Genomic DNA, 23,019 nt, shown 5'->3' on the forward strand with positions numbered 1-23,019 from the left:
GTTACCCATTTTTCTTTTACCCACTGGATTAGGACCCACAACCAATCCCCCCCCCCCCGGAGTGGGCGCTCACCTATAGCAGTTGTATTTGTACTTGTTGTAGCTCCCCAGTGACGTCATAGCTCCCAGACAGATGGCATAGGAAAAGAAGATCTGAGTGCCAGCATCAATCCAGACCTGGAGGTAGAAGGAGGGGAGAAGTAAGACACGAAGGCTGAGGCGCAAGCTTTGGGATACATTGGGTAGTATTTTGACTATTTGGGCTATTATTATGGTAGTATTTTTTGGGTAGTATTTTGACAGATTTTCTCCACACATGTTTGCTTATCCCAGGAGAATCACATTTGCCAATTAACTAACAATGAACATTTGCTTTACAGCCAACTACACCACAATTACATTATCTTAATGTCAATGATGTCCTTTATCTCCTTTTCTATTCATTATGGTGATTTTTTTTTTACAGCTAACATCCAATATTAAACTCAAAGTATTTGAAAATTCTAGATTTAGGCCAGGATTTAGTGTGGTTTGTTTGAATCCCAGCCAGGGTAGGACAGGACAGGGCAGGGCAGGGCAGGGCAGGGCAGGACAGGGAGGGGCAGGGCAGGACAGGGAGGGGCAAGGCAGGGCAGGGCAGGGCAGGGCAGGGAAGGGAAGGGCAGGGCAGGGCAGGGAAGGAAGGGCAGGACAGGACAGGGCAGGGCAGGGAGGGGCAAGGCAGGGCAGGGAAGGGCAGGACAGGACAGGACAGGGCAGGGCAGGGCAGGGCAGGGAGGGAAGGGCAGGACAGGGCAGGGCAGGGCAGGGGCAGGGGCAGGGCAGGGCAGGGGGGCAGGGCAGGGCAGGGCAGGGGCAGGGAGGACAGGGCAGGGCAGTGAGGGGCAGGGGCAGGGCAGGGGCAGGGCAGGGCAGGGCAGGGCAGGGCAGGGAGGGGCAGGGCAGGACAGGGCAGGGCAGGACAGGGCAGAGAGGGGCAGGGAGGGGCAGGGCAGGGAGGGAGGGGCAGGGGCAGGGCAGGGCAGGGCAGGGCAGGGGCAGGGCAGGGCAGGGAGTGGCAGGGCAGGGCAGGGCAGGGCAGGGCAGGGCAGGGCAGGGCAGGGAGTGGCAGGGCAGGGCAGGGAGTGGCAGGGCAGGGCAGGGTGGGGGCAGGGCAGGGAGTGGCAGGGCAGGGGGAGGGGCAGGGAGGGGAGGGGCAGGTCAGGTCGGGGCAGGGCAGGGAGTGGCAGGGAGGGGCAGGGCAGGGAGGGGCAGGGCAGGGCGGGGCAGGGCAGGGCAAGGCTAGGTGGTTCTACCTCGGGGTCTTTGAGACGTTGCAGGTCTGGGTACAGGTAGAACTTGATTCCTTCAGATGCTCCTGGCAAAGTGACGCCGCGGATCAACAGAATGATCAGCATGACGAAGGGGAAGGTAGCGGTGACGTAAACAACCTGCAGGAAAACAAGAGGACAAAACACGAGACGATGTATCAGTAGATTTACACATCGATAGTGTAGATCTCACAAACAATGTCATTATTTTGTTAAAAACACTTCAAATCTTATGTGCTATGACATTGAGACAGTCTAAGTTGACTGTCAGAATCAGGCTGTCACAAGCCCATCTTCTATCACGATCCAACCCTTTCTGTTATACTCTCGCCTCTTGTTTTGTGAAGGCTGACTACGCTTCCCTTTTCAGGAACCAAAGACCGCAGATACCGGATAACTTACAGCTTAGAGGGACAAGGAAACATAAATCAGCCTAAACCAGTGAATAAATGAGAGTGGGGCAATAAGACAAGGTGTCTGGGATCGATCCAGCTTCCTAGAAGTCCCCGCGGGTGTTGCTGTGACTGGTCTGGCTCTTGTCTACACTCATTATACTGAGATGTAAATGCACTGTGGGAAACTGCTCTTGGTTTATAGTGACAGCCTGTACTATAGTAGTCGACTGTACGATTTGATGTATGTCCTTAAGATTTATGATAAACCAGGAAGCGTCAGAGCCCAGAGATAGAGAGACAAACAAGAGGAATAACAGAGTAACTATCACCACCAAACCCTGACGCTTAAATTTAGCCTAATCCTAAACTTAACCCAAGAAAGTTGTTGCAAATCAACCAAATTGATAGTTTGAGCATCTATAGACCCTATATAGAGGAGTAAAGATGGCCTCTGTGCTATCACTTCTGCTTAGTTTGCTCATTGTGGTCTATGCTGGGTATCTGTAAATCACTTTAGTGACAACTGCTGACGTGTAAAGGGCTTTATAAAACTGGAAATGGACAGAAACGGCATCCCAGCTCACCTTTCCTGTGGATTTGACTCCCTTCCAGATGCAGAAGAAGCAGATGACCCAGACCCCCAACAGACAGAGGGCCAGGTCCCACTTGACCTCCCCGATCTCATCAATGCCACTGGAGATGCTGAGGACATTACGTCTGTGGAGAGACGAGAGGACACACACAGAGTCAGACTTGTTCGATGTTAGATTAGTAGGACACACACAGAGTCAGACTTGTTCGATGTTAGATTAGTAGGACACACACAGAGTCAGACTTGTTCGATGTTAGATTAGTAGGACACACACAGAGTCAGACTTGTTCGATGTTAGATTAGTAGGACACACACAGAGTCAGACTTGTTCGATGTTAGATTAGTAGGACACACACAGAGTCAGACTTGTTCGATGTTAGATTAGTAGGACACACACAGTCAGACTTGTTCGATGTTAGATTAGTAGGACACACAGAGTCAGACTTGTTCGATGTTAGATTAGTAGGACACACACAGTCAGACTTGTTCGATGTTAGATTAGTAGGACACACAGAGTCAGACTTGTTCGATGTTAGATTAGTAGGACACACACAGTCAGACTTGTTCGATGTTAGATTAGTAGGACACACACAGTCAGACTTGTTCAATGTTAGATTAGTAGGACACACACAGTCAGACTTGTTCGATGTTAGATTAGTAGGACACACACAGTCAGACTTGTTCAATGTTAGATTAGTAGGACACACACAGTCAGACTTGTTCAATGTTAGATTAGTAGGACACACACAGTCAGACTTGTTCGATGTTAGATTAGTAGGACACACACAGTCAGACTTGTTCAATGTTAGATTAGTAGGACACACACAGTCAGACTTGTTCAATGTTAGATTAGTAGGACACACACAGTCAGACTTGTTCAATGTTAGATTAGTAGGACACACAGAGCTATAACTACGTCCCATTGATTTTCGTGGCCCAGAATTTACCAAGCCAGTTATAACACAAGGCCCAGAATTTACCAAGCCAGTTATAACACAAGGCCCAGATTTTACCAAGCCAGTTATAACACAAGGCCCAGAATTTTACCTAGTCAGCTATAACAAGAGACAATAATTTTACCAAGCCAGTTATAACACAAGGCCCAGAATTTTACCAAGCCAGTTATAACACAAGGCCCAGAATTTTACCAAGCCAGTTATAACACAAGGCCCAGAATTTACCAAGCCAGTTATAACACAAGGCCCAGAATTTTACCAAGCCAGTTATAACACAAGGCCCAGAATTTACCAAGCCAGTTATAACACAAGGCCCAGAATTTTACCTAGTCAGCTATAACAAGAGACAATAATTTTACCAAGTCAGCTATAACAAGGGCCCAGAATTTTACCAAGTCAGCTATAACAAGGGCCCAGAATTTTAACAAGTCAGCTATGACAAGGGCCCAGAATTTTTATCAAGTCAGCTATAACAAGGGCCCAGAATTTTACCAAGTCAGCTATAACAAGGGCACAGAATTTTACCAAGTCAGCGATAACAAGGGCCCAGAATTTTACCAAGTCACCTATAACAAGGGCCCAGAATTTTACCAAGTCAGCTGTAACAAGGGCCCAGAATTTTACCAAGTCAGCTATGAGAAGGGCCCAGAATTTTACCAAGTCAGCTATAACAAGGGCCCAGAATTTTACCAAGTCACCTATAACAAGGGCCCAGAATTTTACCAAGTCAGCTATGAGAAGGGCCCAGAATTTTACCAAGTCAGCTATAACAAGGGCCCAGAATTTTACCAAGTCAGCTATAACAAGGGCCCAGAATTTTACCAAGTCAGCTATGAGAAGGGCCCAGAATTTTACCAAGTCAGCTATAACAAGGGCCCAGAATTTTACCAAGTCAGCTATGAGAAGGGCCCAGAATTTTACCAAGTCAGCTATAACAAGGGCCCAGAATTTTACCAAGTCAGCTATAACAAGGGCCAGAATTTTACCAAGTCAGCTATAACAAGGGCCCAGAATTTTAACAAGTCAGCTATGACAAGGGCCAAGAACCTGCTTTTTATAAAGCCTGTACTACACAGCAGTCCTCAGATAAAGGTCACTTCCCTAGAATCCTTCACAAAAGGTACAACGTGTGTGGATGTTTCAGAGAAGCCGAATGAAAACACCACAGAGACATGACAGAGTAGACGGCTGGCTGGCGTCTATCTAAATATCAGTTTACAGCTTGTCCTTCAGCTCCAGCCAGCCAGTCTCATCTCTACTCTTCTCAGTTAAGAGTGGTTTACCTGTTCCTGGCCCTGTGTTTGTGTTTGTCTAAGCGCTACCAGATAAACATGACTGTTGGGAAAGGAAAGGAGAAGCAGGGGAAAGGGGAGAGGTGTAGAAGGTGGAAGCAGGGGAGAGGTGGGGAAGCAGAGGAGTGGTGGGGAAGTAGAGGAGTGGTGGGGAAGGGGGAAGTAGGGGAGAGGTGGGGAAGGGGGAAGTAGGGGAGGGGGGGAAGGGAAGTAGGGGAGGTGGGGAAGGGAAGTGGGGAAGAAGGGGAAGTAGGGGAGAGGTGGGGAAGGGGTAGAGGAGGGGTGGGGAAGAGAGGAGTGGGGGAAGCAGAGGGAAGTAGGGGAGAGGTGGGGAAGGGGGAAGTAGGGGAGAGGGTGGGGAAGGGGGAGAGGGGAGAGGTGGGGAAGGGGAAGTAGGGAGAGGTGGGGAAGGGGGAAAGGGGAAGTGGGGAAGGGGAGAGGGGAGTGGGGAAGGGGTAAGTAGGGTGGGAAGCAGAGAGAGGTGGGGAAGGGGAAGTAGAGGAAGTGGTGGGGAAGGGGAAGTAGGGGAGAGGTGGGGAAGGGGAAGTAGGGAGGAGAGGTGGGGAAGGGGGAAGTAGGGGAGAGGTGGGGAAGGGGAAGGGGGAGAGGTGGGGAAGGGGAGTAGGGAGAGAGGTGGGGAAGGGGGAGAGGTGGGGAAGAGGAGTGGTGGGGAAGCAGAGGAGTGGTGGGGAAGGGGAAGTAGGGAGAGGTGGGGAAGGGGAAGTAGGGGAGAGGTGGGGAAGGGGGAAGTAGAGGAGTGGTGGGGAAGTAGAGGAGAGGTGGGGAAATGGGAAGCAGAGGAGTGATGGGGAAGTAGAGGAGAGGTGGGGAAGCAGAGGAGTGGTGGGGAAGGGGGAAGTAGAGGAGTGGTGGGGAAGTAGAGGAGAGGTGGGGAAGGGAGGCAGAGGAGTGGTGGGGAAGTAGAGGAGAGGTGGGGAAGCAGAGGAGTGGTGGGGAAGGGGGAAGTAGAGGAGTGGTGGGGAAGGGGGAAGTAGAGGAGTGGTGGGGAAGGGGGAAGCAGAGGAGTGGTGGGGAAGGGGGAAGTAAGGAGAGGTGGGGAAGGGGGAAGTAGAGGAGTGGTGGGGAAGGGGAAGTAGAGGAGTGGTGGGGAAGGGGAGAGTGGTGAGGGGAGTGGTGGGGAAAGGGGAAGTAGAGGAGTGGTGGGGAAGGGGGAAGCAGAGGAGTGGTGGGGAAGGGGGAAGCAGAGGAGTGGTGGGGAAGGGGGAAGCAGAGGAGTGGTGGGGAAGTAGAGGAGAAGTGGGGAAGGGGGCAGCAGAGGAGAGGTGGGGAAGGGGGCAGCAGAGGAGAGGTGGGGAAGGAGGCAGCAGAGGAGAGGTGGGGAAGGGGGAAGCAGAGGAGAGGTGGGGAAGGGGGAAGCAGAGGAGAGGTGGGGAAGTAGAGGAGAGGTGGGGAAGGGGGAAGCAGAGGAGAGGTGGGGAAGTAGAGGAGAGGTGGGGAAGGGGGAAGAAGAGGAGTTCTGGGGAAGCAGAGGAGTGGTGGGGAAGGGGGAAGTAGGGGAGTGGTGGGGAAGGGGGAAGTAGAGGAGTGGTGGGGCAGCAGAGGAGAGGTGGGGAAGCAGAGGAGAGGTGGGGAAGCAGAGGAGAGGTGGGGAAGAAGAGGAGTTGTGGGGAAGCAGAGGAGTGGTGGGGAAGGGGGAAGCAGAGGAGAGGTGGGGAAGGGGGAAGTAGAGGAGAGGTGGGGAAGAAGAGGAGTTGTGGGGAAGCAGAGGAGTGGTGGGGAAGTGGGAAGTAGGGGAGAGGTGGGGAAGGGGGAAGTAGAGGAGAGGTGGGGAAGGGGGAAGTAGAGGAGTGGTAGGGAAGCAGAGGAGAGGTGGGGAAGGGGGAAGTAGAGGAGAGGTGGGGAAGGGGAAGTTGAGGAGAGGTGGGGAAGGGGGAAGTAGAGGAGTGGTGGGGAAGGGGAAGTAGAGGAGTGGTGGGGAAGCAGAGGAGGGTGGGGAAGGGGGAAGTAGAGGAGAGGTGGGGAAGCAGAGGAGAGGTGGGGAAGGGGAAGTAGAGGAGAGGTGGGGAAGAAGAGGAGTTGTGGGAAGCAGAGGAGTGGTGGGGAAGGGGGAAGTAGAGGAGAGGTGGGGAAGCAGAGGAGTGGTGGGGAAGGGGAAGTAGGGGAGAGGTGGGGAAGGGGAAGCAGGGGAAAGGTGGGGAAGGGGAAGTAGAGGAGAGGTGGGGAAGCAGAGGAGTGGTGGGGAAGGGGGAAGTAGAGGAGTGGTGGGGAAGGGGGAAGCAGAGGAGAGGTGGGGGGAGTAGGGGAGAGGTGGGGAAGGGGAAGGTAGAGGAGAGGTGGGGGGGGAAGTAGATGAGAGGGTGGGGAAGGGGGAAGTAGAGGAGTGGTGGGGAAGGGGAAGCAGAGGAGTGGTGGGGAAGGGGGCAGCAGAGGAGTGGTGGGGAAGGGGGAAATAGAGGAGAGGTGGGGAAGTAGAGGAGAGGTGGGGAAGGGGGCAGCAGAGGAGTGGTGGGGAAGGGGAAATAGAGGAGTGGTGGGGAAGGGGGGAAGGGGGCAGCAGAGGAGTGGTGGGGAAGGGGGAAGCAGAGGAGAGGTGGGGAAGGGGGAAGCAGAGGAGAGGTGGGGAAGGGGGAAACAGAGGAGAGGTGGGGAAGGGGGCAGCAGAGGAGAGGTGGGGAAGGGGGCAGCAGAGGAGAGGTGGGGAAGGGGGCAGCAGAGGAGAGGTGGGGAAGCAGGTGAGTGGTGGGGAAGGGGGAAGCAGAGGAGAGGTGGGGAAGGGGGAAGCAGAGGAGAGGTGGGGAAGGGGGCAGCAGAGGAGAGGTGGGGAAGGGGGCAGCAGAGGAGTGGTGGGGAAGGGGGAAGCAGGGGAGTGGTGGGGAAGGGGGAAGCAGAGGAGAGGTGGGGAAGGGGGCAGCAGAGGAGTGGTGGGGAAGGGGGAGCAGGGGAGTGGTGGGGAAGGGGGAAGCAGGGGAGTGGCGGAGAAGGGCGAAGCAGAGGAGAGGTGGGGAAGGGGGAAGCAGAGGAGTGGTGGGGAAGGGGGAAGCAGAGGAGAGGTGGGGAAGGGCGAAGCAGAGGAGAGGTGGGGAAGGGGGAAGCAGAGGAGAGGTGGGGAAGGGGGAAGCAGAGGAGAGGTGGGGAAGGGGGAAGCAGAGGAGAGGTGGGGAAGGGGGAAGCAGAGGAGAGGTGGGGAAGGGGGAAGCAGAGGAGAGGTGGGGAAGGGCGAAGCAGAGGAGAGGTGGGGAAGGGGGAAGGGCAAAGAAAAGAGAGTCCTAAACTTGAATGCTAAAAGGCTACCTATTTTACAATGAGGCCCTTTGCTACACTATTTGTACCTTTATTTCACCAAGTAGTTCCTTTGAGGTCTCAAGGGAGACCCGTGAAAGGAACTAAATGAAAGGAACTAAAAGAAATTAACTAAAGGAACTAAAGGAAAGGAACTAAAGGAAAAGGAACTAAAGGAAAGGAACTAAAGGAAAGGAACTAAAAGGAACTAAAGGAAAGGAACTAAAGGAAAGGAACTAAAGGAAAAGGAACTAAAGGAACTAAAAGGAAAGGAACTAAAGGAACTAAAAGGAAAGGAACTAAAAGGAACTAACTAAAGGAAAGGAACTAAAAGGAACTAAAGGAAAGGAACTAAAAGGAACTAAAGGAAAGGAACTAAAGGAAAGGAACTAAAAGGAACTAAAGGAAAAGGAACTAAAGGAAAGGAACTAAAGGAAAGGAACTAAAAGGAACTAAAGGAAAGGAACTAAAAGGAAAGGAACTAAAGGAACTAAAAGGAAATTAACTAAAGGAACTAAAGGAACTAAAAGGAAAGGAACTAAAGGAACTAAAAGGAAAGGAACTAAAGGAACTAAAAGGAAATTAACTAAAGGAACTAAAGGAACTAAAAGGAAAGGAACTAAAGGAACTAAAAGGAAAGGAACTAAAGGAACTAAAGGAACTAAAAGGAATGATTCAATTTGCTAAATCAAGTATATTCCAGCACTGTACTCACTCCCAGAACTCAGTGAAACTATCCTGTATAGATTAAAAAAAAATTTTTTAAATACATTTAAAAAGTTAACTGTACTCACTCCCAGAACTCGGTGACGGGCGAGGTGAAGTTGGTGATGTTAGCGGCCAGCATCAGGGTCTTGTTCTTACGGATGGTGTCCTCCACACAGCGGTCTGTGTTCCAGGAGTTCTTACACTTGGCCCAGGGCAGCTCCGGCTGGAAGCACTGGAACAGGTAGTACAAACCCCAGGCCAGGATCACTATGTAGTAGATGTTCAGGAGGGACACGATCACAATAGAAGCGTAGCCGATACCTGGGGGGTGGAAAGGTCAGGTCATATGAATATTAATCTTGCTAGACCTAGACATCAGAAAACATGACATATTCAGAGGCTTGCGTCTGGATCAGAGAGATTATAGTACACTGTACAAAAACACTTAGGAAGGGAGATTTGATGTTAAGAAACCCAATGTAGCTAAATGTTGCAATGAACTCATGTGTATATTTTGAATGCTGTTGTAATCATTTAGAATTAGGATGTGAAAATCTCCTCTTCTCCCTCCCCCCTCCACTCCTCATCCTCTCCTCTCATCCACCTCCCTCGTTTCCTCCATTCTCTCCCTTCCTCTCACAGATCACATGTTAACACCCCTGTTGAAAACAAACAGCAATGATAACGTCCCCGTCCCCCCCACCCCCCCCCACAGTCACTCAACGTCACTACCCTGAATAAAAATCTCCCTCCCTTCCTCCATCCTCTCCCCTCCCTCCACTCGTCCCACTGTCAACCTCTTGTCACTTCCCCTTAATGAAAATGAAACTGGGGCGCCCCCCCACCAATCCATTCAGGCAGGCAGACGCCGGGGCTGAAAAGTGACAGCTTGTTTTGCTGACGTCTCAATTTATTATACAAGTAGAGAGGGTTAGAGTGAGGCTTGGCCTGGTTTTTGCTGGAGGTGAGTGCCTGTCTGTGTCCCAAACAGCACCCTATACAGTGCAATACTTTTGGTCCATACTGCACTATATAGGGGACAACTGGATGCCGTTTGAGATGTCTGTCTGTCTGTCTGTCTGTCTGTGTCTGTCTGTCTGTCTGTCTGTCTGTCTGTCTGTCTGTCTGCCTGCCTGCCTGCCTGCCTGCCTGCCTGCCTGCCTGCCTGCCTGCCTGCCTGCCTGCCTGCCTGCCTGCCTCCTTCTTGGGCCAGAACTCATTGCTAGGCATCCCTCTCATGTTTTCCTGTGCTGCTGCCATAGCAACCTATAATTCAGCACACTCTGTTCACAGCATGGCTGAGTCTCAAGGGCTTGTGTGTGTGTGTGTGGGGGGGTGGGGGGTCTACTTTAAAGAATCTCAGATATAAAATAAATGTTGATTTGTTTAACACTTTTTTCCTCCCTACATGATTCCATATGTGTTATTTCATAGTTCTGATGTCTTCACTATTATTCTACATGGTAGAAAATAGAAAAATAAAGAAAAACCCTTGAATGAGTAGGTGTGTCCAAACTGTTGACTGGTACTGTACATTTAAAAACATTAACATGTAGTGTGTGTGTGTGTTTGCATCTATCAGTTCCACATACAGTACATGTCAGTACACACAACCAGTAGGTCACATGTCAGTACACACAACCAGTAGGTCACATGTCAGTACATACAACCAGTAGGCCACATGTCAGTACACACAACCAGTAGGCCACATGTCAGTACATACAACCAGTAGGTCACATGTCAGTACACACAACCAGTAGGTCACATGTCAGTACACACAACCAGTAGGTCACATGTCAGTACACACAACCAGTAGGTCACATGTCAGTACACACACACATGTCAGTACACACAACCAGTAGGTCACATGTCAGTACACACAACCAGTAGGTCACATGTCAGTACACACAACCAGTAGGTCACATGTCAGTACACACAACCAGTAGGTCACATGTCAGTACACACACACAACCAGTAGGTCACATGTCAGTACACACAACCAGTAGGTCACATGTCAGTACACACAACCAGTAGGTCACATGTCAGTACACACAACCAGTAGGTCACATGTCAGTACACACAACCAGTAGGTCACATGTCAGTACACACAACCAGTAGGTCACATGTCAGTACACACAACCACAACCAGTAGGCCACATGTCAGTACACACACACACAACCAGTAGGTCACATGTCAGTACACACAACCAGTAGGTCACATGTCAGTACACACAACCAGTAGGTCACATGTCAGTACACACAACCAGTAGGTCACATGTCAGTACACACAACCAGTAGGTCACATGTCAGTACACACAACCAGTAGGTCACATGTCAGTACATCACACACCAGTAGGTCACATGTCTGTACATACAACCAGTTGGTCACATGTCAGTACACACACACAGTACACCCAGTAGGTCACATGTCTGTACATACAACCAGTTGGTCACATGTCAGTACACACACACAAGTACCAATAGGTCACATGTCAGTACACACACACAACCAGTAGGTCACACGTCAGTACACACAACCAGTAAGTCACATGTCAGTACACACACACAACCAGTAGGTTACATGTCAGTACACACAACCAGTAGGTCACATGTCAGTACACACAACCAGTAGGTCACATGTCAGTACACACAACCAGTAGGTCACACGTCAGTACACACAACCAGTAGGTCACATGTCAGTACACACACACACAACCAGTAGGTCACATGTCAGTACACACAACCAGTAGGTCACATGTCAGTACACACAACCAGTAGGTCACATGTCAGTACACACACACACCAGGTAGGTCACATGTCAGTACACACAACCAGTAGGTCACATGTCAGTACACACAACCAGTAGGTCACATGTCAGTACACACACACACAACCAGTAGGTCACATGTCAGTACACACAACCAGTAGGTCACATGTCAGTACACACACACACAACCAGTAGGTCACATGTCAGTACACACAACCAGTAGGTCACATGTCAGTACACACAACCAGTAGGTCACATGTCAGTACACACACACACAACCAGTAGGTCACATGTCAGTACACACAACCAGTAGGTCACATGTCAGTACACACAACCAGTAGGTCACATGTCAGTACACACAACAAGTAGGTCACATGTCAGTACACACACACACAACCAGTAGGTCACATGTCAGTACACACAACCAGTAGGTCACATGTCAGTACACACAACAAGTAGGTCACATGTCAGTACACACAACAGTACAGTAGGTCACATGTCAGTACACACACACACACACACCAGTAGGTCACATGTCAGTACACACAACCAGTAGGTCACATGTCAGTACACACAACCAGTAGGTCACATGTCAGTACACACAACCAGTAGGCCACATGTCAGTACACACAACCAGTAGGTCACATGTCAGTACACACACACATGTCACCAGTAGGTCACATGTCAGTACACACAACCAGTAGGTCACATGTCAGTACACACACAACCAGTAGGTCACATGTCAGTACACACAACCAGTAGGTCACATGTCAGTACACACAACCAGTAGGTCACATGTCAGTACACACACACAACCAGTAGGCCACATGTCAGTACACACACACAACCAGTAGGCCACATGTCAGTACACACAACCAATAGGTCACATGTCCACATGGGGGTAGAAAACCAGTTGTGCCACAGGTGTTGCTTGACATGTCAGTACACACAACCAATAGGTCACATGTTTACAAACCAAGCTTTCTGTTCACTTGCCCTATATGAGATGGAATCCAGGCACTCGTGGCTCTGTATAATACTGTATGTTTCCTTGCATGTGTGGATGTTATGGGACTTGTGATTTGTGAGTATTGAATGTGAATTTGTGGATGTTATGGGACTTGTGATTTGTGAGTATTGAATGTGAATTTGTGGGTGTTATGGGACTTGTGATTTGTGAGTTTTGAATGTGGTCAGACATATTACATATGCAGTGATAAAATAACAAAATATCAGAAACAGACAAAAAAACATATATTTTTTCTGAGTGGTATGAGCAGTAGGACAAGAGGGAGTACAGCCAAGAGTACCTTCTATTGACTTTCAGTTTCCCTCAACCCTCAGTATTGAGTGTGTAACACAGTTGAAGTCTGAAGTTTACACACCTTTAGCCAAATACGTTTAAACTCAGTTTTTCTACAATTCCTGACATTTAATCCTAGTAAAAATTCCCTGTTAAGAAGTGTGTATTTCAGCTTTTATTTATTTATTTCATCACATTAACAGTTAGTCAGAAGTTTACATACACTCAATTGGTATTTGGTAGTGTAGCCTTTAAATGGTTTAACTTTGGTCAAATGTTTCAGGTAGCCTTCCACAAGCTTCCCACAATAAGTTGGGTGCATTTTGGCCCATTCCTCCTGACAGAGCTGGTGTAACTGAGTCAGGTTTTGTAGGCCTCCTTGCTCGCACACACTTTTTCAGTTCTGCCCACGAACAGGATATAGGATTATAGGCTTGAGGTCAGGGCTTTGTGATGGCCACTCCAATACCTTGACTTTGTTGTCCTTAAACCATTTTGCCACAACTTTGGAAGTTTGCTTGGGGTCAAAGTCCATTTGGAAGACCCATTTGCAACCAAGCTTTAATTTCCTGACTGATGTCTTGAGATGTTGCTTCAATATATCCACTTCACTTTCTTCCTCATGATGCCATCTATTTTGTGAAGTGCACCGGTTCCTCCTGCAGCAAAGCACCCCCACAACATGATGCTGCCACCCCCGTGCTTCACGGTTGGGATGGTGTTCTTCGGCTCCAAACATAACGATGGTCATTATGACCAAACAGTTCTATTTTTGTTTCATCAGACCAGAGGACATTTCTCCAAAAAGTACAATCTTTGTCCCCATGTGCAGTTGCAAACTGTAGTCTGGCAATTTTATGGCGGTTTTGGAGCAGTGGCTTCTTTCTTGCTGAGTGGCCTTTCAAGTTACGTCGATATAGGACTTGTTTTACTGTGGATTTAGATAATTTTGTACCTGTTTCCTCCAGCATCTTCACAGGGTAATTTGCTGTTGTTCTGGGATTGATTTGCACATTTCGCACCAAAGTACGTTCATCTCTAGGAGACAGAATGCGTCTCCTTCCTGAGCGGTATGATGGCTGCGTGGTCCCATGGTGTTTATACTTGCGTACTATTGTTTGTACAGATGAATGTGGTACCTTCAGGCATTTGGAAATTGCTCCCAAGGATCAACCAGACTTGTGGAGGTCTACATTTTTTTCTGAGGTCTTGGCTGATTTCTTTTAATTTTCCCATGATGTCAAGCAAAGAGGCACTGAGTTTGAAGGTAGGCCTTGAAATACATCCACAGGTACACCTCCAATTGACTCAAATGATGTCAATTAGCCTATCAAAATCTTCTAAAGCCATGACATAATTTTCTGGAATTTTCCAAGCTGTTTAAAGGCACATTCAACCTAGTGTATGTAAACTTCTGACCCACTGGAATGATGATACAGTGAATTATAAGTGAAATAATCTGTCTGTAAACAATCGTTGGAAAAATGACTTGTGTCATGCACAAAGTAGATGTCTAAACCGACTTGCCAAAACTATAGTTTGTTAACAAGAAATTTGTGGAGTGGTTGAAAAACGAGTTTTAATTAATGACTCCAACCTAAGTGTACGTAAACTTCCAACTTCAACTGTATCTAAAGCAGCCGGGGCATATCAGTTGGCAGTTAGTTGGCAGTTAGGAGAGGAAGAAGTCTACGGGGAACAGGATGCATCTGCAGTACAGGACACCTAGCAACCAGGCAGTATCAAAATAAGGCTAGTTGATTGGACTCCCCTGGAGTCAGTGTGGGCGAGGCAGAGCCAGTGTAATATAGTGTGGGCGAGGCAGAGCCAGTGTAATATAATGTGTGGTATCTTTCCTGGCCTGAATATGGTTGCCCTGTCCATCAATTATTTACTATTCCTTAGAAGGATACGCCATTTGTACATCACAACATTTGATTGCTGCTAAAGGTCATTGACCTGATTTGACCCGAGAATGTTCTGCTCTTCAACAGTAGCTTTGATTGCCAGGTCGTCATTGCAAATAAGATTCTATTTTTTTAATTGACTTACCTGTATGAATAAAAGTTCTATTCATTTTATATTTATTTAACCACGAAATACCCTTGAGTGTAGAAACCTATTTTATGAGGGCAACCTGAAATAATAACTAAAAAAGAAATTAAAAAATGTACTCACCAGTAAAGATGTACTGACCAGTAAAGATGTACTCACCAGTAAAGATGTACTCACCAGTAAAGATGTACTGACTAGTAAAGATGTACTCACTAGTAAAGATGTACTCACTAGTAAAGATGTACTGACCAGTAAAGATGTACTGACCAGTAAAGATGTACTCACTAGTAAAGATGTACTCACTAGTAAAGATGTACTCACTAGTAAAGATGTACTCACCAGTAAAGATGTACTGACCAGTAAAGATGTACTCACTAGTAAAGATGTACTCACTAGTAAAGATGTACTGACCAGTAAAGATGTACTCACCAGTAAAGATGTACTCACCAGTAAAGATGTACTCACTAGTAAAGATGTACTGACCAGTAAAGATGTACTCACTAGTAAAGATGTACTGACCAGTAAAGATGTACTCACCAGTAAAGATGTACTCACCAGTAAAGATGTACTGACCAGTAAAGATGTACTCACTAGTAAAGATGTACTGACCAGTAAAGATGTACTCACCAGTAAAGATGTACTCACCAGTAAAGATGTACTGACCAGTAAAGATGTACTCACTAGTAAAGATGTACTCACCAGTAAAGATGTACTGACCAGTAAAGATGTACTCACTAGTAAAGATGTACTGACCAGTAAAGATGTACTCACCAGTAAAGATGTACTCACCAGTAAAGATGTACTGACCAGTAAAGATGTACTCACTAGTAAAGATGTACTGACCAGTAAAGATGTACTCACCAGTAAAGATGGGGCAAAGTTTTTCCCAGCAGGTGATTCCACCCTCGGAGGTATATTGTCCCAGGGCCACCTCCAGGAAGAACACAGGGAGACCGCCGCCAAAGAGGAAGATAGTGTACGGGATGAGAAATGCACCTGGAGGAGGAGAAGACGAATAACGATAACCACGGTAACCACAAATGTGTCAGATTCCAAAAGACAAAAAGTGGGACAAAACCAACGGAGAGTATGTGTGAAATGAGGGAGTAACTTTCTCAATCTGAGAATTACGGTAAGCAATTAAACGTCCGTCATGTTAGGAGGGAGTGAGATGGAGGACAGTCGTTAGTCGAGTAATAATAATAATAATAATATATGCCATTTAGCAGACGCTTTTATCCAAAGCGACTTACAGTCATGTGTGCATACATTCTACGTATGGGTGGTCCCGGGAATCGAACCCACTACCCTGGCGTTACAAGCGCCATGCTCTACCAACTGTGCTACAGAAGGACGAGTACGTCAACCTTCGAATGGTTGGTCAATTGGAAAGGCTTTGAACTGGCAAAGCCTTCAGGTTCTAGACCGAGACAGCAGCTGTAAAGGGAACCATGGTTACATGCAGAGAGACTGCTACCTATCAACGCCGTCTGCCCACTTTAATCCCCTCGTAGAACGCAACACTCTGCGTCTTCTGCTTGCACGGACATGTCACAGTGAAATAGGGTCGTTGACCCCCAAAACCTCTTAGAATACAGAGTTGGAATTGGATTGGCTTCATTCCATCTCACCGTTCATGACCTAGTCAGTAGCTGTAAAGGAGACAGGAACTCACCTCCGCCATTCTTATAGCAGAGGTATGGGAAACGCCAGACGTTCCCTAAACCCACGAAGCCCCCAGCGACGGACAGGATAAAGTCCAGTTTGGAGTTCCACTTCTCCCTCTGGACGGGCTTCCCCTCTGCCTCGTCCTCGGGCCGGGTGCCAGGGCTCTTCCCCGGGGAAGGCTTCAGCGTGTCCTTATGGAAGTCCTTCAGACACTGGAGCTTCTCTTTCTGTGCCATGCTGCAGGAAGGAGGGAGATGGAGAGGATTAGATAGAGTTCATCTGAGGCCGTTGATATCGTAAAGACCGTAACACAGCTCTATTTAACCTGTCAAGCGCCACAGCTATAATTCACATACACATGTCATACAGTCATGTCAACACAAATTCTCAGAGGGGCTTGGATATCCTCTTCTCCTTATCTAACCCTGGTAAGGAGTAACTTATCTTACAGTATATGCATCAATCAATCATTCCACATGTCTATAATACTGTAGTAATATTTTAGATTTTAGTCATTCATAACTAGGCGGGAATTGCTTGGTGTAATAATCTTGAAGTATGTGTGATATCATATAGCGCCACCACCCAACGAGGTACAATATACATAGTCATAGAATTGTATATTCAGTTCCTATTAACCTGTGAGCTGCCACTCAAAAATAAAAAATACATTTAAAAGTTATGTGAATACAAAGCATTGATCATTTTAATGAGTTAACAAATAATACATTTGTTATGTAAAGGAAAACAAACTAAAGGAAGTGAGCCTCCACCCCCAACCTCACCCAGCCAACATGTCTCCACCCCCAACCCCAACCAGCCAACATGTCTCCACCCCCAACCCCACCCAGCCAACATGTCTCCACCCCCAACCCCACCCAGCCAACATGTCTCCACCCCCAACCCCACCCAGCCAACATGTCTCCACCCCCAACCCCACCCAGCCAACATGTCTCCACCCCCAACCCCACCCAGCCAACATGTCTCCACCCCCAACCCCACCCAGCCAACATGTCTCCACCCCCAACCCCACCCTGCCAACATGTCTCCACCCCCAACCCCACCCAGCCAACATGTCTCCACCCCCAACCCCACCCAGCCAACATGTCTCCACCACCAACCCCACCAGCCAACATGTCTCCACCCCCAACCCCACCCAGCCAACATGTCTCCACCCCCAACCCCACCCTGGCCAACATGTCTCCACCCCCAACCCCACCCAGCCAACATGTCTCCACCCCCAACCCCACCCTGCCAACATGTCTCCACCACCAACCCCACCCAGCCAACATGTCTCCACCCCCAACCCCACCCAGCCAACATGTCTCCACCCCCAACCCCACCCAGCCAACATGCCTCCACCCCCAACCCCACCCTGCCAACATGTCTCCACCCCCAACCCCACCCTGCCAACATGCCTCCACCCCCAACCCCACCCTGCCAACATGCCTCCACCCCCAACCCCACCCTGCCAACATGTCTCCACCACCAACCCCACCCTGCCAACATGTCTCCACCCCCAACCCCACCCTGCCAACATGTCTCCACCCCCAACCCCACCCAGCCAACATGTCTCCACCCCCAACCCCACCCAGCCAACATGTCTCCACCCCCAACCCCACCCAGCCAACATGTCTCCACCCCCAACCCCACCCTGCCAACATGCCTCCACCACCAACCCCACCCAGCCAACATGTCTCCACCCCCAACCCCACCCAGCCAACATGCCTCCACCCCCAACCCCACCCAGCCAACATGCCTCCACCCCCAACCCCACCCAGCCAACATGCCTCCACCCCCAACCCCACCCTGCCAACATGTCTCCACCCCCAACCTCCCATCTCCTCCTTCCTGGGCAGTATGGCGGCTGCATCCCATGGTGTTTATACTTGCGTACTATTGTTTGTACAGATGAACGTGGTACCTTCAGGCGTTTGGAAATTGCTTCAGGATGAACCAGACTTGCGGAGGTCTACAGTTTTCTGAGGTCTTGGCTGATTTCATTTAATTTTCCCATGATGTCAAGCAAAAAGGCACGGAGTTTGAAAGTAGGCCTTGAAATACATCCACAAGTACACATCCAATTGACTCAAATGATGTCAATTAGCCAATCAGAAGCTTCTAAAGCCATGACCTAATTTTCTGGAATTTTCCAAGCTGGAATTTTCCAAGCTGTTTAAAGGCACAGTCAACTTAGTGTATGTAAACCTCTGACCCACTGGAATTGTGATACAGTGAATTATAAGTGAAATAATCTGTAAACAATTGTTGGAAAAATGAGTTGTGTCGTGCACAAAGTAGATGTCCTAACCAACTTGCCAAAACTATAGTTTGTTAACAAGAAATGTGTGGAGTGGTTGAAAAACAAGTTTTAATGAATCCAACCTGTGTATGTAAACCTTAGACTTCAACTGTAGATATAAATTGTTCTATCACTCTACCTACAACAGTCAAAAGCAAACTTTACACACATCACACATACTACTGTGGACATTTAGGAGACGAAAGTTACGGTTGGCTGGCGAATGACAGAGAGGTGAGAAGATCTAGATCTAGAACATGATGCCCTCAACCACGGTCTCTAAAACAGTTTCCACCCGTCTCCATGTCTTTACTCTCTATGTTCCACCCGTCTCCATGTCTTTACTCTCTATGTTCCACCCGTCTCCATGTCTTTACTCTCTATGTTCCACCCGTCTCCATGTCTTTACTCTCTATGTTCCACCCGTCTCCATGTCTTTACTCTCTATGTTCCACCCGTCTCCATGTCTTTACTCTCTATGTTCCACCCGTCTCCATGTCTTTACTCTCTATGTTCCACCCGTCTCCATGTCTTTACTCTCTATGTTCCACCCGTCTCCATGTCTTTAGTTCCACCCGTCTCCATGTCTTTACTCTCTATGTTCCACCCGGTCTTTACTCTCTATGTTCCACCCGTCTCCATGTCTTTACTCTCTATGTTCCACCCGTCTCCATGTCTTTACTCTCTATGTTCCACCCGTCTCCATGTCTTTACTCTCTATGTTCCACCCGTCTCCATGTCTTTACTCTCTATGTTCCACCCGTCTCCATGTCTTTACTCTCTATGTTCCACCCGTCTCCATGTCTTTACTCTCTATGTTCCACCCGTCTCAATGTCTTTACTCTCTATGTTCCACCCGTCTCCATGTCTTTACTCTCTATGTTCCACCCGTCTCCATGTCTTTACTCTCTATGTTCCACCCGTCTCCATGTCTTTACTCTCTATGTTCCACCCGTCTCCATGTCTTTACTCTCTATGTTCCACCCGTCTCCATGTCTTTACTCTCTATGTTCCACCCGTCTCCATGTCTTTACTCTCTATGTTCCACCCGTCTCCATGTCTTTACTCTCTATGTTCCACCCGTCTCAATGTCTTTACTCTCTATGTTCCACCCGTCTCCATGTCTTTACTCTCTATGTTCCCCCCGTCTCCATGTCTTTACTCTCTATTTCCCACCCGTCAATGTCTTTACTCTCTATGTTCCACCCGTCTCCATGTCTTTACTCTCTATGTTCCACCCGTCTCCATGTCTTTACTCTCTATGTTCCACCCGTCTCCATGTCTTTACTCTCTATGTTCCACCCGTCTCCATGTCTTTACTCTCTATGTTCCACCCGTCTCCATGTCTTTACTCTCTATGTTCCACCCGTCTCCATGTCTTTACTCTCTATGTTCCACCCGTCTCCATGTCTTTACCCTATGTTCCACCCGTCTCAATGTCTTTACTCTCTATGTTCCACCCGTCTCCATGTCTTTACTCTCTATGTTCCACCCGTCTCCATGTCTTTACTCTCTATGTTCCACCCGTCTCCATGTCTTTACTCTCTATGTTCCACCCGTCTCCATGTCTTTACTCTCTATGTTCCACCCGTCTCCATGTCTTTACTCTCTATGTTCCACCCGTCTCCATGTCTTTACTCTCTATGTTCCACCCGTCTCCATGTCTTTACTCTCTAACCCGTCTCCATGTCTTTACTCTCTATGTTCCACCCGTCTCCATGTCTTTACTCTCTATGTTCCACCCGTCTCCATGTCTTTACTCTCTATGTTCCAATGTCTTTACTCTCTATGTTCCACCCAGTCTCCATGTCTTTACTCTCTATGTTCCACCCGTCTCCATGTCTTTACTCTCTATGTTCCACCCGTCTCCATGTCTTTACTCTCTATGTTCCACCCGTCTCCATGTCTTTACTCTCTATGTTCCACCCGTCTCCATGTCTTTACTCTCTATGTTCCACCCGTCTCCATGTCTTTACTCTCTATGTTCCACCCGTCTCCATGTCTTTACTCTCTATGTTCCACCCAACTCCATGTCTTTACTCTCTATGTTCCACCCGTCTCCATGTCTTTACTCTCTATGTTCCACCCGTCTCAATGTCTTTACTCTCTATGTTCCACCCGTCTCCATGTCTTTACTCTCTATGTTCCACCCGTCTCCATGTCTTTACTCTCTATGTTCCACCCGTCTCCATGTCTTTACTCTCTATGTTCCACCCGTCTCCATGTCTTTACTCTCTATGTTCCACCCGTCAATGTCTTTACTCTCTATGTTCCACCCGTCTCCATGTCTTTACTCTCTATGTTCCACCCGTCTCCATGTCTTTACTCTCTATGTTCCACCCGTCTCCATGTCTTTACTCTCTATGTTCCACCCGTCTCCATGTCTTTACTCTCTATGTTCCACCCGTCTCCATGTCTTTACTCTCTATGTTCCACCCGTCTCCATGTCTTTACTCTCTATGTTCCACCCGTCTCCATGTCTTTACTCTCTATGTTCCACCCGTCTCCATGTCTTTACTCTCTATGTTCCACCCGTCTCCATGTCTTTACTCTCTATGTTCCACCCGTCTCCATGTCTTTACTCTCTATGTTCCACCCGTCTCCATGTCTTTACTCTCTATGTTCCACCCGTCTCCATGTCTTTACTCTCTATGTTCCACCCGTCTCCATGTCTTTACTCTCTATGTTCCACCCGTCTCCATGTCTTTACTCTCTATGTTCCACCCGTCTCCATGTCTTTACTCTCTATGTTCCACCCGTCTCCATGTCTTTACTCTCTATGTTCCACCCGTCTCCATGTCTTTACTCTCTATGTTCCACCCGTCTCCATGTCTTTACTCTCTATGTTCCACCCGTCTCCATGTCTTTACTCTCTATGTTCCACCCGTCAATGTCTTTACTCTCTATGTTCCACCCGTCTCCATGTCTTTACTCTCTATGTTCCACCCGTCAATGTCTTTACTCTCTATGTTCCACCCGTCTCCATGTCTTTACTCTCTATGTTCCACCCGTCTCCATGTCTTTACTCTCTATGTTCCACCCGTCTCCATGTCTTTACTCTCTATGTTCCACCCGTCTCCATGTCTTTACTCTCTATGTTCCACCCGTCTCCATGTCTTTACTCTCTATGTTCCACCCGTCTCCATGTCTTTACTCTCTATGTTCCACCCGTCTCCATGTCTTTACTCTCTATGTTCCACCCGTCTCCATGTCTTTACTCTCTATGTTCCACCCGTCTCCATGTCTTTACTCTCTATGTTCCACCCGTCTCCATGTCTTTACTCTCTATGTTCCACCCGTCTCCATGTCTTTACTCTCTATGTTCCACCCGTCTCCATGTCTTTACTCTCTATGTTCCACCCGTCTCCATGTCTTTACTCTCTATGTTCCACCCGTCTCCATGTCTTTACTCTCTATGTTCCACCCGTCTCCATGTCTTTACTCTCTATGTTCCACCCGTCTCCATGTCTTTACTCTCTATGTTCCACCCGTCAATGTCTTTACTCTCTATGTTCCACCCGTCAATGTCTTTACTCTCTATGTTCCACCCGTCAATGTCTTTACTCTCTATGTTCCACCCGTCTCCATGTCTTTACTCTCTATGTTCCACCCGTCTCCATGTAGTCAAAGAGAATTACCGTATGTTGAAATGTAAACAGACATTGTCATGAATCCACTGAAATCACCTAGACTAAGAATATTTCAAAGACAGACCAAAGCAAAAGTACAAATACTGATTCTGAAAGTTGATGGTTGCACTGACTGCCATGCATTAGATGTTATCCTTTTGTACTTGTCACAGGTGAGCATGCCCATGATGCCTGACAGTAGGTTCAAGACCTCTATACACACCCTACTCAATCACATTACATACTCACTTCCTCCATCAGTCTTTACACCCTGAGGACACTTTCTCTCTCTCCCTTTCAGTCTCACACTGTCTTACTCTCTCTGTCACTTTCTCTCTCTCAGTCTCTCTCGCTCTCTCCCGTCTCAATTCAATTAAATATCAATTTAAGGGATTTATTGGCATGGGAAACATATGTTAACATCACCAAAGCAAGTGAAGTAGATAATATACAAAGTGAAATAAACGTGAACAATATTGAAATAAACAATGACAATTAACAGTAAACATTACACTCACGTCTCTCTCTGTCGTTTCTCTCTCTCTCTGTGTCATTTATCTCTCACTCTCTCTCTCTCTCTGTCATTTCTCTCTATGTCTCTCTCTCTCTGTCTCTCTCTCTGTCTCTATCTCTCTGTCTCTCTCTCTCTCTCTCTCTCTCTCTGTCTCTGTCTCTCTCTCTCTCTGTCTCTCTCTCTGTCTCTGTCTCTCTCTCTGTCTCTGTCTCTCTCTCTGTCTCTGTCAGCGTCTCTCTCTGCATCTCTCTCCGCGTTTCTCTCTGCGTCACTTTCTACCTCTCAATT

General features: G+C 48.1%; 1 protein-coding gene across 1 annotated transcript in view; it reads right to left on the reverse strand.

Moving 5' to 3' along the window:
- LOC118378281 (sodium- and chloride-dependent taurine transporter-like) overlaps nt 1–23,019 on the reverse strand; it is a 68,492-nt gene that overhangs the window by 32,608 nt on the left and 12,865 nt on the right. Inside the window, exons 2-7 of the mRNA XM_052526252.1 lie at nt 16,294–16,523; nt 15,480–15,614; nt 8,580–8,814; nt 2,290–2,422; nt 1,296–1,430; nt 74–177 (exon numbers count right to left, since the gene is read on the reverse strand). Coding sequence (XP_052382212.1) covers nt 74–177; nt 1,296–1,430; nt 2,290–2,422; nt 8,580–8,814; nt 15,480–15,614; nt 16,294–16,522 — 971 coding nt within the window. The 5' untranslated portion in view covers nt 16,523. The remainder of the gene's footprint in view (nt 1–73; nt 178–1,295; nt 1,431–2,289; nt 2,423–8,579; nt 8,815–15,479; nt 15,615–16,293; nt 16,524–23,019) is intronic.

Source organism: Oncorhynchus keta, chromosome 10 (genome assembly GCF_023373465.1).
Source record: "Oncorhynchus keta strain PuntledgeMale-10-30-2019 chromosome 10, Oket_V2, whole genome shotgun sequence".
Taxonomy (NCBI): Eukaryota; Metazoa; Chordata; class Actinopteri; order Salmoniformes; family Salmonidae; genus Oncorhynchus; species Oncorhynchus keta.